This window comes from Cydia fagiglandana, chromosome 4 (genome assembly GCF_963556715.1).
Source record: "Cydia fagiglandana chromosome 4, ilCydFagi1.1, whole genome shotgun sequence".
NCBI lineage: Eukaryota > Metazoa > Arthropoda > Insecta > Lepidoptera > Tortricidae > Cydia > Cydia fagiglandana.
In genome coordinates this window covers 19,359,770-19,375,786 of record NC_085935.1, presented here as the reverse complement: position 1 = coordinate 19,375,786, position 16,017 = coordinate 19,359,770, and the positions used below count along the sequence as shown (strand labels likewise).

The window sequence follows — 16,017 nt, the reverse complement described above, 5'->3', positions numbered from 1 at the left end:
AAACGCACGAACCCGTTTGGCGAATGCAGGCCCGTTGCAGACATTTGTCAAACGGCTATGCCAACTGTGGACTAATTTTAGCCCTCGTTGTATTGTAGTACAGATGTGCGAACAAGGTTGTTGCACACCTGTGCTGTAGCCCGGTGTGGAGCTTTGGAAGCTTGTTTTTTGCTTAAGTAACTGTTAAACTAATTAAGGTATCTTAAGGTCTGTTTGGTCTAAAGCCCAATTCAGATAATTTAATAGACGATTGTATTATTATATTATGATATGCGATTTTAGTTACTTTGGACTGTTGGTTACGTTTAATTCAACCGACCGATCAAAACCCGCAATGTAATGAAACTCGCATGCGAGTTCTCGCATCATCTAAATGACTCCTTACTCGTATTTGTGAGTTTTAATTTTATTATACATATTACAATTAGCAGGTTGTTTGATAAAACATACGTGCTAGTAGGCTCAGTTGATCACTGATTTCTACTATAAATTACGATTTTGATACCGACACAAGTGACACACATATCCTACGTACGAGTATAAACCGCAAATCATGTTCGCCCAACATAATAATACATATATTACGCCGAGTAAATCGTTAAAACTAACATTTTTTCTGCGAATCCGGTTTGCAATAAACATTTTTGCTAACTAAACGATCAGTCGGGTTGTATCGAGCAGATTCCAACATTCTACTGACAATTTCATTACTACGAACGATGTGATCGCTTTATTTAACGTTTCACGTTTTCCAGCCTCGTCGTATTTGACGACTTTAAAGAGTATTTTATTAGTAGCTGTACACACCGACCGATGTTGCCTCTAGGTATTTAGTTCTTTCAGTCGAAATAGTTAATAAGTTCTCATACTTTGGAGATACTATTCGACGGTATCAGGACGATATGATGTAACAGATCTTTTGTGCAATAAAACTTAAATAAATAAAAATATAGACGCCGTGTGGTTGTGCGATATTATGTCGTAATAGTCATAAATTTAATAACAAAATTAAATTTAAATAATCACAATAAAGAGACTAAAATGACTAAATTATACGTTGCCTCTTGTCACGTTTATTTGCGAGACTAATTCCACGCCGAATATTCCATTGATGAATGTCGTCACAGGTGAATGAAGAGAGAGGCCATTCATGCGCTCAATGCTGTTTCGACACACGATTCATTTATTAAGAGCAGTATTTTGAACATATGTTTAATGTGCGCCATGCCATAGATAGATAGACAAATAAGTAGGTAACCTTAAGAATACTCACTCCATAAAAAAACGGTAAAACACGTATAATAAGTTTTTATAGTAATTTTTAATAAGATTTAAGCTTAATGTGTACTAAGTTGTAAGCGAGCTTAAAACGTATTATTAATATTATTATGTTATGAACACACCTCCCGTACAACTTATTACTATTAAGTAGGAATGAAGTGAGTACACTGACTGAGTATTCTAAGTAATTTTTTTTTTCACGGCCATAGTCGCAACAGTCGCATCGCTATAGTTTGTTTTTTTTAGCATTAGAAAGAACTCCATAGAAGCAAGCGTGCAGTTTTTATCAGGCTCTTTAATTGTTAAAAATTATTGAATTATCTAATGTAGCATGGTCAATACATATAATTTACTTCAAATTATTACCGCTAAAAGTGCTGGATTTGGAACCACAAGCTTACTTCTGCGAAGTTCTTTCTAATGCTAAAAAAAACGAACTATAGTCATGGTACTTACGTCCTACGAGTATGACCGATAGGCGTCGCAAATCGTGTACAACCCATTCATCGATACTGAATGAATATACGGGTAATAGTATCTAAACTGTGCAATGTTCGTCGTGTGCGATAGATAGCGCCATGGCAGTGTATGCTGTCCGGAACCTAATTTCACTTTTTGCAATACTGCCACACCACTATGCTTCCTAAAGGTGACATAAACCAGCAATAGGTATTTCAGGGTGTGTATTTTTTTTTTTAATTAGTACCTAAAACAGACAGTTTCTCGTTTACTGGACCAAGGTACAGTCAGTGGTAGCTACTGCTATTATTATGGTCCAGTCAACTGTACCTAAAAATATAGGTGTAGACAAATTACTCAACAATATGACCTATAGTTCTTAATTCACTGACTATGGGACATATTTTTGAGATGATTTGTACACCCATATTTTTACACTTGACTGTACCATCAAGCTGATCTGATGATGGGGAGACAGGAGGTGGCCATAGGAACTATGTGTTGAAACAATGCAAACTAATCGTGTTTGGGTTTTTTTAGAATTGTCTCGATTAGTATTAGTTGCCTGTGGTGAAAAAAGTACAGTCAGAGATAAAAGCTTGTACCAAATGTCAATTTTTGCTAAAAACTTTTTATTTTACAATCAAGATATGGCAACCGACAAACATTTCGAATGAGGTCGGGAATCAAGATTTTTAGCAAGTGTAATTTGAAAATAAACATAGTAGAGGTATGCTAATGAGCGGTCGGTATTAGAGAAATTAGTAAAGCTAATTAACGCCGGCATCCCAAAGGACTAGATCTAATGGCACCCGTCTAGGAATAGCGCAGACTGGTACATAATTATTCAGACATTCATGTATGTAGACATTCCTCCCGACTAGGTAGCACCATCGCATTTGTACAACATTCGTACATCATCGCAAAATAAGTTTCAAACAGAGATTTTAAGTTCAAGAACAGAAAATCGCAACCAAAATTTTACATTTCAAACTCAGCCGACCTGAGTTGTCTAAAACTAAACTGTTACTGAAGCAATTTCTATGACACCATCTTTCTTAGCAGCTTCCTCGAGCTTTTACAAACTTACGACGATTATTAGACTACATTTATGGAAATTAACCTCCATTCAAATGACACAGACCGTATCCCATGCGGACCATGCGGTCTATACGTTGAGTGTATGAATAAAGCAAAATCACGGCAAAGGTACAAGTAATTATTCTGGATTCTGCGGCAATCGCCCATTCATGCTACATGTAGAGACCGCATGAAAGCAACCGCAACCGCCGCTACTTTCTCTGGACTCCAAACAACGCAAAGTGTTATTGTTAGCTGTACCAGCAGGCCTAAATGGCAGGTTATAACGTTTGAAAGCTAATGTTAACCGATATTTCACTACACGAAAGCAGTATTAGCAAATATACAGGCATATAGAAGAGCAAAGCAAAAATTATGTACACATTGCAGACGAATGATTTTTACTCAAGAAAGCAAAAGCAGAGATTGTTTAGATATAGATAGAAGATAATTTTGAACATAGCTAGCTCAACGACTTTTGCTACTGATTATAAGTAACGAATTCTTTTATCATTTTCTAAATGTAAACAATCTTAGACTGGAAAAAAGAAGAAGCTAGGCCGCATCAAATTTATTGTCATCCATTATTCACTGTGAGAAAGGCGATAAAAAACAGTTGTTTGTCTATGGACTACTTATTTTAATATTCGTCCAACCGTTTATTCGATTGTCCTCCACAAAGACAATTTGTCCCAAAAGGTGGTAAATACTTCGGAAACTGGCTGCGAAATTAATTGAATACAAACAGTTTCCGAGGCGGTTGCGTGGCGTGGGCATATGTTAAAAAGGTCTTACAAGTTACAGGAAATTGAACTCTAAGACCATAACATTAACCATGTAATTGTAAGGTAATAGTAACATTAACATAACAGTATATGTGCATTATAATTTAAAAGACATACGTCTTTTAATAACGACGCGGCAGCAGATGGCACTTGTCAAGGATGTCTATATGTCATCAATGAAAATAGTTATCCATTTGCTGTACGGGTGTAGAAAACGATTAATTTTTTTTAATACAGTTGCTCAAAAAGTGCTACTTTACGTAGCTGTTTAGCGTGCGGAAAGTTGGCTATCTCGAACTAGTGCTTTTTACTTTTCCAATTTTTTTAAATTTATACTTGTTCCAATTCACGACTACTTATTGATGAGTGTTAATATTAGTTTCCTTTAAACGTCGTAATCAGCATAAAAACCTACCGTTAATGTAAGAATACTAAAAATATTACATATTTCATATTTAATTACTTACCTCTTCATCATTATAACACGTTTATTTTTTAATATTCAATATTGAAAATTCCGTTCTTAATAAGTTGACTGAATGGAACGGAATAGCTGCCAAACGCCCATAGATATAATATACTTAAAGACGACGTCTAACCGAGCTGTCACTGTTACCACTTTTGTTTAGTGTACGATTAACAATGTTTTTCTTATTTTTTCGCAACTGTATTAAAAAACGTCGTTCGATACACGTGCGGAAATGTCATTCTTCACTCGTCCCGAGTCCTAGCATCGAAATGTACTATTGCACATCTTCCACGACGACTTTGTTTATAACTCTTGTGTTATTTAGTTAATATAACTGGTTTTTGTTTATCCCGTAAACCAAATTAAACGATCAACGCAAAGCAGCAACTCTTTAAGCGAATCGAACAGAGTTTCACAATGATATTGCAATTATTCTTATTTAGAGGAAGGCACGCATCTAATTATATACAAAGAAATGCTTTCTTCATATCTCATAAAAGTCATATGAGTCATATTCATCGTTTGCGAACATAAATCAAACACATGGTGGAGTGTTATGAAGAAAAATATTTGAAAGTCGGTTCGATGTCGAAACGGCATCAAAGGCCTCTGATTGGAAATGGATCGTTTGATTCATTTCTAGGGCTTCGTTATTACGCAACTTATATTGTTTGGGACCGTTACATCAGCTGATTCGTATCTCTAATACCATTTAGGTGGATCTAACGCAAGAAGCTTAAAATAGGTGTTTGCTTAACCTATACTGTTAGTCATAATAGATTACAAAAGGCATTAAATATGTTTGATTATACTAAATTATATTAATGGAATCTACATCTATGAGATCTCATCTTGCATTGTTAAGCTAAAATGCAACCATGAACCAAGGCTCTATACATCAAAAACACATCAAACAATCAGAGTATAACACTTTCAAACACTAAAGGGCCTACGTATGTTCGTATCTCAAATCTGTTTGAACTTTGACAGAACTGGAGATGCGGTGAGTTAAACACGGACAACCTTCCAGCAAGGTGATGCCCAAGACTCGTTGCAAAACGAAGATATATGTGCCTACGTGTTACAAGAGTAACAAGGCCCGTGCCTTATAAGACGGCTGTGGGCGGAAGCTAGCCCGACACAACGAGCCACAATAAAACCGTGTTGAAACTCGAATGGCCAAAGGACCGACATTTTTAATCCAAAATTAAAAATAAACTAACACTAATGGCCTGCTAGGAACTAAATTAATTTCATATGAGTTTAAAGGTGCGCGTTAAATTTAATTTAGTTTTCTAATTAACTGAATTGAAATATAGATAGCGAATGGCCTTTCATTTCGCACTTTCTTCACTTGTATAATTAGTTATACTGCTAAGCTGACGCTTGAACATTACGATTTCGGTATTCGTCATGTTTGTCATTGATACAAAATATTAATTCGTTAAACAGATTGCAGCCTAAACCTGTTGTCGTCCCACTGGTTTTATGTTTATCAAACGAACATTCCGACACTACGACATACCGTGGTTTGACAGCTTTTGGGCGTGGAATGTACCAATCGAGATATTTTAAGAAATCCAAAGTAACGGATAAAGTAATAACTATTATCTATCGTTACACGGCAGTCTCGACGCGTTGCGAAAGTGAAACATCGATTTTAACGGCATATTCAAATTGGGATTGTTTTAATAAAAAAGCTAGCGTGTGGGAATGGAAACCGAGCTGAACAATCGGTCTGAAATACTCTCCGATGGCACACCAGTGTACGACGCTATTGAAACACTATTTCTACCACTCACTATAAAGGCCGAGCCACACCGGCTTGCGTGTGCGTGACGTGCGCGTGTGCGTGCGCTAAAATGTTGGAGCCGCACACGCACACGTCACGCAAGCGGTGTGCCGTCTCTCATAAGGATCTGTATACTACAACGCCGCACGCGCACGTGCACGTCACGCACACGCAGCCGGTGTGGCTCGGCCTTAAAAGGGATGAACGTGTGAACTAAGCCTAGCTTTTCAGTTAACATGTACATTTTCACTACGCAATGTCGACTCTACAAAGTCAATAATTTCCTGGCCGCTACCTCAACAATAAGATAACACACGTGTAGGTATCAATCAGAAAGTACTTACGCGTACGACATCGTTCCGATTGAACACACATATCAGAGGTGACAACCGTACCAACGACAAAACGGTCAGTCTGAACAGATACTTCAAGTACGTGGCCACCATAGCAAACGCAGACGGTTTCCGACAGCACGTATCGCTGAGCAAATGGAACATAAGTTTCGATTTAATTTGCGGCTTGGAATAAAATTAGGAGGGTAAAAAGCGAGTAAGCACTAAGATCTAGGTCGGTAACCGCGTGCTCCTTTCCAGCGGGGTTCAGCGAGGCGTGTTGAGATACAGCCATTACAGCCACGGTCGGCTGGCCCAACCTTGGCCATCCCGTCCATCCTGAATGACATCACCACCGAATGTTCCGACCGTATGGTGAGGCCAAGGCCAGAATTTCGATCGATGCTAATAACAGCGGAATATTAAAAAGGAAAGGTCGACGACCCCTGGTGTCGCAACTATGGCCGAACTTATGGATTCGTTCGGTCCACAAGCTATTTGTAGCAAAGCCAAAGTTAGAAACGTAAATCATTTTACGACTCCACCGTTTACATGTCCAGTCATAAGTCGCCAAGTTACGGCGATCGCACGGAACTTTCTAAAGCTCGCCAGCGATAGAATTTTATTGTTCCCGCTCCGATAGCAATCTGTACATTCTTTCATTATTCGCGTCCATCGTTATCTGAGTATGCAGTTATCGAACACATAAATCGCTAGCGGGCGCACCTCGCACGACACCGTCGTATCTTACCGAGACGGCGATAGAGGCGCCAGGTACGACGGCGGTCATCTCATGGCCTTCAGGGGCGCTTAAGAAGCGGCGCAGGGTGCCGTATCCTGAGGCTGAAGCGACCATGGCCACCATAGTTCACGGCACTTCACTGGCACTGTGTCATCACTCGCGTACGCGCACGCAGCACGCGCGCCGAGGTTCTACTGAGCGCACGCTCTCCCCACCGCCAAGACGCTCCAATAGTTTGTTTAGCGACATTAGATAAGTGCGCTTATAATTGTACTTCCGTTGCGTATTTAGAGACATCCTGATACATTGGTGTTCTAGGTCCAATAGGCGGGAATAGTTACTCAAAACTTTTTAAAACCACAATAGTTATTATTGCAAGAGTAAAAGATATCTTGAATAATCTTGATCAATTTGAAAAAAAAAAACAATTTAATTTGATTATTTCACTAATGTAATACTTTAGTAACTATTTTAACTGTTAAAACTATAAGTACATACTTACATTTTCAAAGCATTGACCCTTAAAAATACTGTTTTTTTTTTTGTAAGCGGAAGGTTCTAAACTACTAAATGTGATATATTCATCAATGAAATATTCATAATGAACAAAGGTTTTTTTTTACCTAGGTATAAATAAGTACCGTGGAAGACTTCATACAACACATTACATGATTCATATGTAGGCAGACTAATCAGGATATAAAAACTGTCCTTCAGTCTAGTTCTATTATTCTACTAACAATGTAGTAGTTTATAGTTAACACATTTATTTATATTGTTTAATATTATAAATACAAAATTGAATAATAATAAAAGCTTTTTGAATAAATGTTTTCTACAAAGGCAGAGTGATTATATGATGTAATATGGGAGAGAAGAATTTTGATAAGATAGTTTGCAGTATAATAATTATATTGAAGAATTACTTTATTGATTTAAGATTTACCCATCATACGAATTTAAGTGTGACAGAGAGGCACCTCAAATGTGGTTTGCAGTAGTCCCTATATTTGTATAGACTGATTTTACAGTACTTAAAGCTAAATCTGCTACCCACATAATATTACCAAAACTGAATAAAATTATAAAATATCAATGTTACTATATGATAATTCTTCAAGGTATTCAAGTGATTGAATCTTACTTACACTATGCTCTTGGATTCTTTTATGAAAAATATGGCTTATATATTTACTTACTTACATGGTGTACCAATGCTGCTTATTGGTACACTATATTTTTCATCAGCACCACCCAGTTTGTGGATCTATTTTTCTAAATCATATAATCATTACAAACAAATTCCTTATCTAGATTCAATACAGACGGGTGAGTCTACTAAAATTGTCTGAAAACACTTTTAAAATTGTACTTATTTTTATCTTAAAAATCTTATCATTTCACAAACATTACAACAGCATTAAAAATTTACTACTGGTAAAAGTATTGCAAGGAAAGCCACAGACCCCATGTCTAGTAATTAACATTTGAAAACTGGTTTTAGCTTGTGTTGCATAAATATTATGTTGGCTAAGGTGAACCGCTTCATACTTTTAGCAGCCCGCTGAGAAATTTTACCACTTAATTGATTATCATTACTCGTACATAATGAGTCATCGGAGGAAAGTGATGTCATATGTCATTAAAACTGTACTAAATAACTGTAAACTAATTAATGTCACTAATATAAGGTCATTTTATTAATTACTATGTTGACATTGATACTTGAATGATTCAAGGTCATTACTAGTTAGGTAAAGTAATACAAAATGAAAATATATACAGTGTTAACTCTATATAGCAACACTCAAGGGATCAGACACTTTTCGACGCTATAGAGTTTTCGTTATATAGAGAGAAATTAAAGTAAAGCAACTATAGCCAACAAATTTTAACATTATAGGGAGTGAATCATTATATATATATTGGGTGACATTATATCCGTACACGGCGGGAAGAAGTTAATAACTCGAGATATTCTACCGAAGGAATTTGAACTCAATGTAAAATTACATAAGGTTCAAATTTCTTCTTTTTTTTCCCGCGAGATATCATCTTCTTCGTGCAGTGTATGGATATGAAGTTTACAATGTATAAACAAATCGTTGGAGCAAGTTAAATTTTATTGTATTTAATTTTTCTATTGGAAATTCAAAAGTCAACACTGTTGCGTCAGTAAGGAATATTACATTGAAGTAACAATAACACCGTTTTATTTGTACAGGGCAATAAAAAGCAACCGCTGCACCAATGTAAAAGCTCGCTAATTAAATTTCTGAACATGTTCTCATTATAAAAAGGTCAAGAACAAAAGGGGTCTGACATAAAAGCATCTAGACTGACACATAAGGAACATAACAATGTTCTACGGCTATAATTTATTCATCAGTTAGTGTGGGCAGCTCACTTCGCCCACAGACAAACCTTGGTTTATTTTATTAGGTATTATAAGGATACATGGTCACTTTGGCACTCATTTCTAACTTACTTCAAGATCAAATTCGTAATTTCATGAATATGTAGCCGAGTAGATCATTCAAGAACATGCTGCATAAGTACAAACAAGAAAATGTTTAGCATTCCTGCACTGATGAATTGATAATGGGCATTGATAAAGACATGCTAGCACGAGCGCGAGTACCAAGGCAACATGATCACGGCTGAGTGAAAACTGCTAACAACCGGCAATTACAACCGCAGCGCTCACCTGTTTTGTGTCCACCGAGTCCGTAGCCTCCATGTTGGCATGTGTTCGCTCCTGCCTCTCCATGACTTCGAAAACATCAGAATTGCTTAAACCATTTACTAGCCACTATAAATGCACACGATATGAGTATAAACATAACAATCGCGATGGACTCTGAATTTTTTTACGAAACAATGTCAATGATCAGACAGCTCACGTTAGACAATTCAGGTCCATTACACTAAAGAAAACAACATTACGGTCACGTAATCACAAAATTACACACATTCTGCTTGTTTCAGTAACGAAACAGAGAACTTGCAGTGGATTTTTTCGCTACAATATCAAAAACACTGTTCATCACCATCTTAAAAATTTCACACATTCCGTCATCGAGGCCGACTGACTGGTCGCTGCCCTAACCAGCGTTCCTGTTGACGCAATTGTATATTTTATAACGTATTTTTTTACTTAAATTATTTGTGGTTTATTTTAGGTTTTATTTTGGAAAAAATACACATTGTATTGATTAATTTTATATATACTAAACGAAATCACATAAATTTACTAATGAGGAACATCTAATATTATTTATATTAAAGGATTTGCCGAGTCTTTGCATAACGTAAAACGAATCGTCAAGAATTGGTAGTTTTAGCGCCATCTAGTGATTTCAAGCTGAAGTTAATAGCGCTAGTTTAAATTCATTGAAACGTTAAAATTGCTACAATAGAATGTTCTTGTTAGAGATATGAGTTAATTATACATATTGAAATAAAGACAAATATTCTTATAAGTAATATCTATACAAACATTAAAAATATATAACTAGCGATACTGAAACACACTGGAAATAATAAAACGCAACATCTACGCTTGACGCAAATGTCATGACTTGAACTGTCAAACTCAAATCAATAGTTGGTGCAGTTGGTGTATTGTGTACAATGTAGGGTTAACTTTTTGCATTGAATGAAAAGTAGTTTCAATAACGGAATTTTCCTGACACAATTTAAATTATGCCTCGCGAAAAATCATCCCATCGCGACAGGAGAAGTTCCTCCTATAGCTCCGAATCGTCGTACGAAAAGAAGAAGTCCAAAAGCAAGCACAAGAAACGTTCCCGTTCAAGAGACAGATCTGTAGCTAGTAGCCATAAAAGCAAGTCTAGCTCTCACAGACATAGAAAGAGGAGTTATTCTAGAAGTTTGTCTCGGGATCGCTACGAGTCGAAGTCTCGGAGGCGCTCCAGTTCGCGAAGGCGCTCTAGTTCGCGGCCCCGCTCGAAGCGGTCTCGGCGATCGGTGTCTAGGAGCAGATCTAGAAGCCGTACTAAACACAGTAAGAGCAGCAAGAAGTCTCGCAGGAGGTCGCGCTCTCGCTCTACTAGCAGTCGCTCCAGCTCTTTTGATATAGGTAATCATTTACATTAAGTACTTGGTGCTCGGTGGGAGTCTTGCACGATTTTTAAGTAAGAACAGACATGCTAAGCCTTGGTAATCTGGTGATTAATGTAATCCGAAAGGTCTCATTGCAGGGGAAGGCAGTGGCCTTTGATAATCACAAAATATTGAAATTTATTAACTAAGAGTGGCTTTGAATTTGAAATGAAGTGTGATATTGAGTATAAAGTGATATTGATGATTGTCTGAAGTATTGTCAGATGAGTGATGACAGGCCTTCCACAGTCCGTGTATAGGTTACTATGTTATGTGATTTGTTATTTCTGTTCTTCCTATGTATGTTGTATCTTGTACCTACTTTGTGTTATATTTTTGTAAGCGTTTCTCGGTGCATTGGTATTTTTACTGTAATGCCGTGTAAACATAATTGTATTAAATAAATAATATTATAATGTAAAGCAGAAGTGCTAATTAGGTGATTTTTATAACATAAACATAAACACTGCAATAGCATAATATATTACAGAAACCTCTATTATCCATTATCGGTCAATGGCTATAGGCCTAATGATGACTGTAATTATTCCCCTGATATTCTTACCATTTTCAGAACCAGCACAAGGCTTCAAATCTGTTAGACTAGATGACACCGAAACCAAAGTAGAGCAGGCCATCAAGGCCGCAGAGGCTGCTGGGTTGACCATGACCAAGATACCAACTTACGAATACCCAGAAGTAGAAGTTAAAGAAGACATGCCAACAATCCACGATAGAAACTTGCTCGCCGAGTTGAACAGCGATGTGTTCATCCAAAGGTCATTCACATCCTCAAAGAATAAGAAACAGAACCAGAACATTGTAATAGACTTGGATGCGGAGACTGTTAAAGTTCCTAAAAGTGATATAAAAGTTAACAATATGGATGATACTATTCTGAACATGGATGTAAGTTAAAATTATTGCAGTTCTGTTTTTCTTGCACTTAAAAGTGATGGTCATATTATAAGATAGATGTAGTATAGTAAATAAATAAGTATTTGAATCTTATCGGGTGACAAGTGACATAATCATATATAATGCAAAAAGGTGTTATATGTGTGTTTGTCTATGGCATTGTAGCTCATCAGGAAAACCAATTTCAATGCAGATATTTTTGGCATATATTTTAGGGGGCTTTTTACATTTTAAATTTAATAGTTATTCTTGTATTACACAACTACAAAAAAATGTTTCTATCACTAGCTACATTGCAACAGTCTTTGTCATGAAAATTCTGATCTAGGTCAACAAGTTACTACCATCTTGTTTTAATTGTATGTTTTTATTAACCAAGATTAATTTAAATTTACTTTGCTGTTTTAGGAAATTCCAAGCGAAGAAGAGTTGAGAGAGATGTGGATAAAGAAACTTTACCAGTATAGGAAGAGAATGCTGCGGGGAGAAATTTAATAAAAATAATAAATGGAACAATATTCTAACCTTTTGTTTTATTGCATCATTTATTGACTAACAAGTTATTACTTTCATGTTCAAGGCAATTGGACAAGTGAGTGCTGCTGTAGTGGGGTATCTTAGTTGTAACAATAGCCGGGTCCACACAGAGCGAGCATACGCGCAAGGCAATTTCCTTGCACACAAAACGTCCAGGGTAGACGTGCCTCGCGCGCGCCACCCCGGCCGAGGCGTCTACCTACACTGGCCGTTTTGTGTAATTAAGTACAGTATTCATTGCAGTAATTAATATTGTTAAAAGAATTGGAAAAGTAAAATAACCAAAAAATTAACCTAGAATATTTTATTCAAACATTATAACATAACAACTGGCAGTTGCAACTCACAATTTGTAACATGCTGTGGAACTACAATTTTCGTCTATATTTACAGAAACGCAGGGGTGTATCAGTTATTCCCTTCAGATAAAGTCGCTTTCACATGTTGTTCCGCTCGCGCTGGATGCGACTGCTGTAGGTCCGCGACACCAGGTTCCAGGCATCCATATACCTGTCCATGCACATGGCGATGCATTTCTGTTCAGAACTGTCCAAGGCCGTGCCCGGTTTGTTTATGCACTTCTTAAAACATTTCTCGGACATTTTCGTCAGAAGTTCCTGCGCGTTAGCGATTGCAATCTGCTGTTTTACTTGATCCATCAACTCCTCCTTTTGTGTTCCCGAAAGTGAACCCGTTGATAAGGTGTCCATTTTAAAGTTTAGGGATTTTTTAAATCTGAATTATACGCTTTCGAATTTATTTCATGTGACAGTTAGGTAACCTTAAAATTTACATAGAAGTGATTGATCGTCTGATCGACTTCTGTCTGAAAATGACTAGACTAATATAAAATCAAGGTGCATAAAATCGTAGTTTCATAGTAAGATTCAAGAATTGAGATTTTTTTTATTTGTATATATTTAAATAGTAAAATAACTGAATAAAATAAAGAATTTATGTGGAATTTTAAAATATTGATATATTTTATCGGGTAAATTTAAATTGCTCCTGGCAATATTGATTTTGAAAGTCCGTATTGCGATAATTGTGAAGATTTTATGTCGATATGTGATTAAGTTATAAAACTTTTATGATAATAAAAAATGTATAAATATATTAAAAATAAATAAGCAGCAATTTATGCATTTAAGTGCCCAAATCTTATTCATTTTTTGCATGAACACAAGAGAAATAAATGAACAATTGACCGTAGTTATGCAGAAAACGACCAACTCAATTTTTTTATCAATGCAGAATGCGACCAAAGCTACTGAGTTAGGGTGTAAGTCACTTTGACAAAAATAAAAAGTTGATCGCTTTCTACAGAACTACGGTCAATTATGTCTGAAATATAAAGGTACAATACGGACCTAAATAAAAGTGTTGCGAGTGTTGCCAAAAGAAATATCTAGAAATTGGGTAAATTTGTCTTGATAACCGTTCCAAAACACGTAAATTGGTCAGTTTTATTTCACATCAACATCATATAAAAAATGGACCCTGCGAGTACACGGCAAAGAACAAGGCCTGTTCACTTCCTAAGAAAGTTATGTCCCCAAATAATTGCGCATGTGTCCGCCTGAAGCTTCTATGTGTGCGTTGGCCTCCGAGAAAAAGTTGCGAGTAATAAAAATAAAAACATTTTTCTACAGCAACATTGCTCCCAACTCTGATTTAAATTATCACGAATTTTATACATAATTAATCATAAAACGGGACTTAAAACGCTTAAAACTTAATTACACGCGATTAAGTTTTATAATGAATATTTGCTTCCAACTGTCTTTATCAATATTCATAAAATATATGGAGGGTAGGTACGTCTACCCACCATAATAAAAAAATATATTTGTCAATGACTCTGTCCAACTGCTGTGGTTAAAGTTCATAACGAAAATTTTATTTATTAAATCTTTAAATAATAAATACAACGTAGCGGTACAACCACTTGAGACTGTAAGTCTGTACCTACATAGATTACAGCAATGCACATAGAAAATGTGCTAAATGCGGAGCAACAACGGCTGTTGAAGCAGCCAGAGTGAAATATATACAGCTTTAGTGGGTTCAGAAGGAACCGAGTCATAATAACGCATCTGGAAAGCGTATTAATTAACCGTGAAGAAATGTATGAATGAATACAAGTTAGAAATCTGTGTAAAATGCCGTGTGTTAAAGTGTAGTGTATCTGTGTGTAAAGTGTAATAGGTAGGCATGCCTAATGTTATTTGTATAATACTGAAAACTTTGTGAATGCGCTTTATTAATGTCTATTTTTATTATTAAATTGTCAGGTTAATTTTCAGTTTTCAGTCAGGGTTTATTTCTATATGTAAAACATAATACAATGTTATAAACATAAATATGCCTTTTATTTAAATCAATAGATAATACCACAAACAATAAGGGGTAATATTTGCATCTTTCATATATTTCGTGATATGAAGATAACAAATATGTTTATCAACATAATTACTATATACCTATAATACCAATACCCGCCAGGCTAAACCGGTTGTCAACTTTAGTTCCATTGGTACACATCGAGGGCGCCAGTAGTATAAACGTATAAACGGTTGGGGACATTTTTTTGTATGGAGTTACCGTTCTTCTCCTAGTGAGTATTATATTCTTTGGCAAAGAATATATGTAATGGAATAAATATTATATTATTTTTGCCTATTTCAAGTTCTTTCTAATGCTAAAAAAACGAACTATAAATTCTGACACTGCACAAGAACACAGTAGGGTTCTCATTCTCACAGAAGTCACAGACTTACACAACTGCCTTAGAGGATATAACCAATGGAGACGCCATGTCTAAAATTTTCGGTACAAAATAGTCTGCCGTTTTTTTGCGGGGGAGAGGCACATCAAATGTATAGGTACGTCATGTCAGATAAACGTCAGTCCATACATATGGTTGACATGTGGTTGACCATTGGCAGCATATTTTCGACAGAGGGGAACGCCTGTTAATGGCGGCTCCATTGTTAATTACTCCGAGACAACTGCCCAAGACTTACACTTGGCTTATTATAAGACTCGCTAACCCTGTAAGTAGTACAAAGCTACTAACAATGGCAATGTATACAGCTCGGGTGCGCGTGACCCACCTCTCGCACCCCGCACTATTGCACTGTCTCTTAGAGCACATAACTTGAGTCTCCTTTAAGAACTTACAACTCTGCCGAAAACATTGCTTAATTGTGCAATCTTTTATATGGACTGACGTTTATCTGACATGGCTATCTGTACATTATGTAAAAATCATGTACAAATAGCCATACTTTTAACGTGCCCCTCCCCCGCAAAAATCGACAGACGGCAGACTATTTTGTACAGATCCTTTATTTATACATATACTACTCTATGACAGACCCCCAGAAGTCAAGACACATTCTATGCTTGACTATCTATGCAATCATCGCAGTTGATTTAGGCTGTAGAGTACGCCCCCCCCCCCCCCCCCCCCGAACTCGCGCCCCCCCCCCCTC

The 16,017-nt window shown here is 36.5% G+C and overlaps 3 protein-coding genes across 4 annotated transcripts in view; 1 reads left to right on the top strand and 2 right to left on the bottom strand.

Moving 5' to 3' along the window:
* LOC134664018 (patronin) overlaps nucleotides 1–7,146 on the bottom strand; it is an 89,239-nt gene extending 82,093 nt beyond the window's left edge. The window contains exon 1 of the mRNA XM_063520582.1: nucleotides 6,950–7,146. Coding sequence (XP_063376652.1) covers nucleotides 6,950–7,063 — 114 coding nt within the window. The 5' untranslated portion in view covers nucleotides 7,064–7,146. The remainder of the gene's footprint in view (nucleotides 1–6,949) is intronic.
* Nucleotides 7,147–10,547: 3,401 nt separating this feature from the next.
* Nucleotides 10,548–12,507, top strand: LOC134664185 (serine/arginine-rich splicing factor 4). Of its 2 annotated transcripts, none has more exons than XM_063520773.1 (3): nucleotides 10,548–11,042; nucleotides 11,646–11,974; nucleotides 12,392–12,507. In XM_063520773.1, exons 1-3 carry the CDS (start codon nucleotides 10,646–10,648, stop codon nucleotides 12,476–12,478), a joined length of 813 nt encoding a protein of 270 aa, XP_063376843.1. In that variant the 5' UTR covers nucleotides 10,548–10,645; the 3' UTR covers nucleotides 12,479–12,507. The 2 variants fall into 2 exon arrangements, with proteins under 2 accessions (XP_063376843.1, XP_063376842.1); XM_063520772.1 differs by having other exon boundaries at nucleotides 11,640–11,974.
* Nucleotides 12,508–12,809: 302 nt separating this feature from the next.
* Nucleotides 12,810–13,332, bottom strand: LOC134664184 (mitochondrial import inner membrane translocase subunit Tim13-like). The gene has a single exon (XM_063520771.1). It carries the CDS (start codon nucleotides 13,228–13,230, stop codon nucleotides 12,958–12,960), a length of 273 nt encoding a protein of 90 aa, XP_063376841.1. The 5' UTR covers nucleotides 13,231–13,332; the 3' UTR covers nucleotides 12,810–12,957.
* Nucleotides 13,333–16,017: the final 2,685 nt, after the last annotated feature.

Bases quoted from the DNA above. Each gene is read 5' to 3' on its own strand.
- LOC134664184 (XM_063520771.1), bottom strand. From the start codon at position 13,230: ATGGACACCTTATCAACGGGTTCACTTTCGGGAACACAAAAGGAGGAG.
- LOC134664185 (XM_063520772.1), top strand. From the start codon at position 10,646: ATGCCTCGCGAAAAATCATCCCATCGCGACAGGAGAAGTTCCTCCTAT. The intron at 11,043-11,639 runs GTAATCATTTAC...TACCATTTTCAG, and splicing joins CTCCAGCTCTTTTGATATAG to AACCAGCACAAGGCTTCAAA. The intron at 11,975-12,391 runs GTAAGTTAAAAT...TTGCTGTTTTAG, and splicing joins ATACTATTCTGAACATGGAT to GAAATTCCAAGCGAAGAAGA.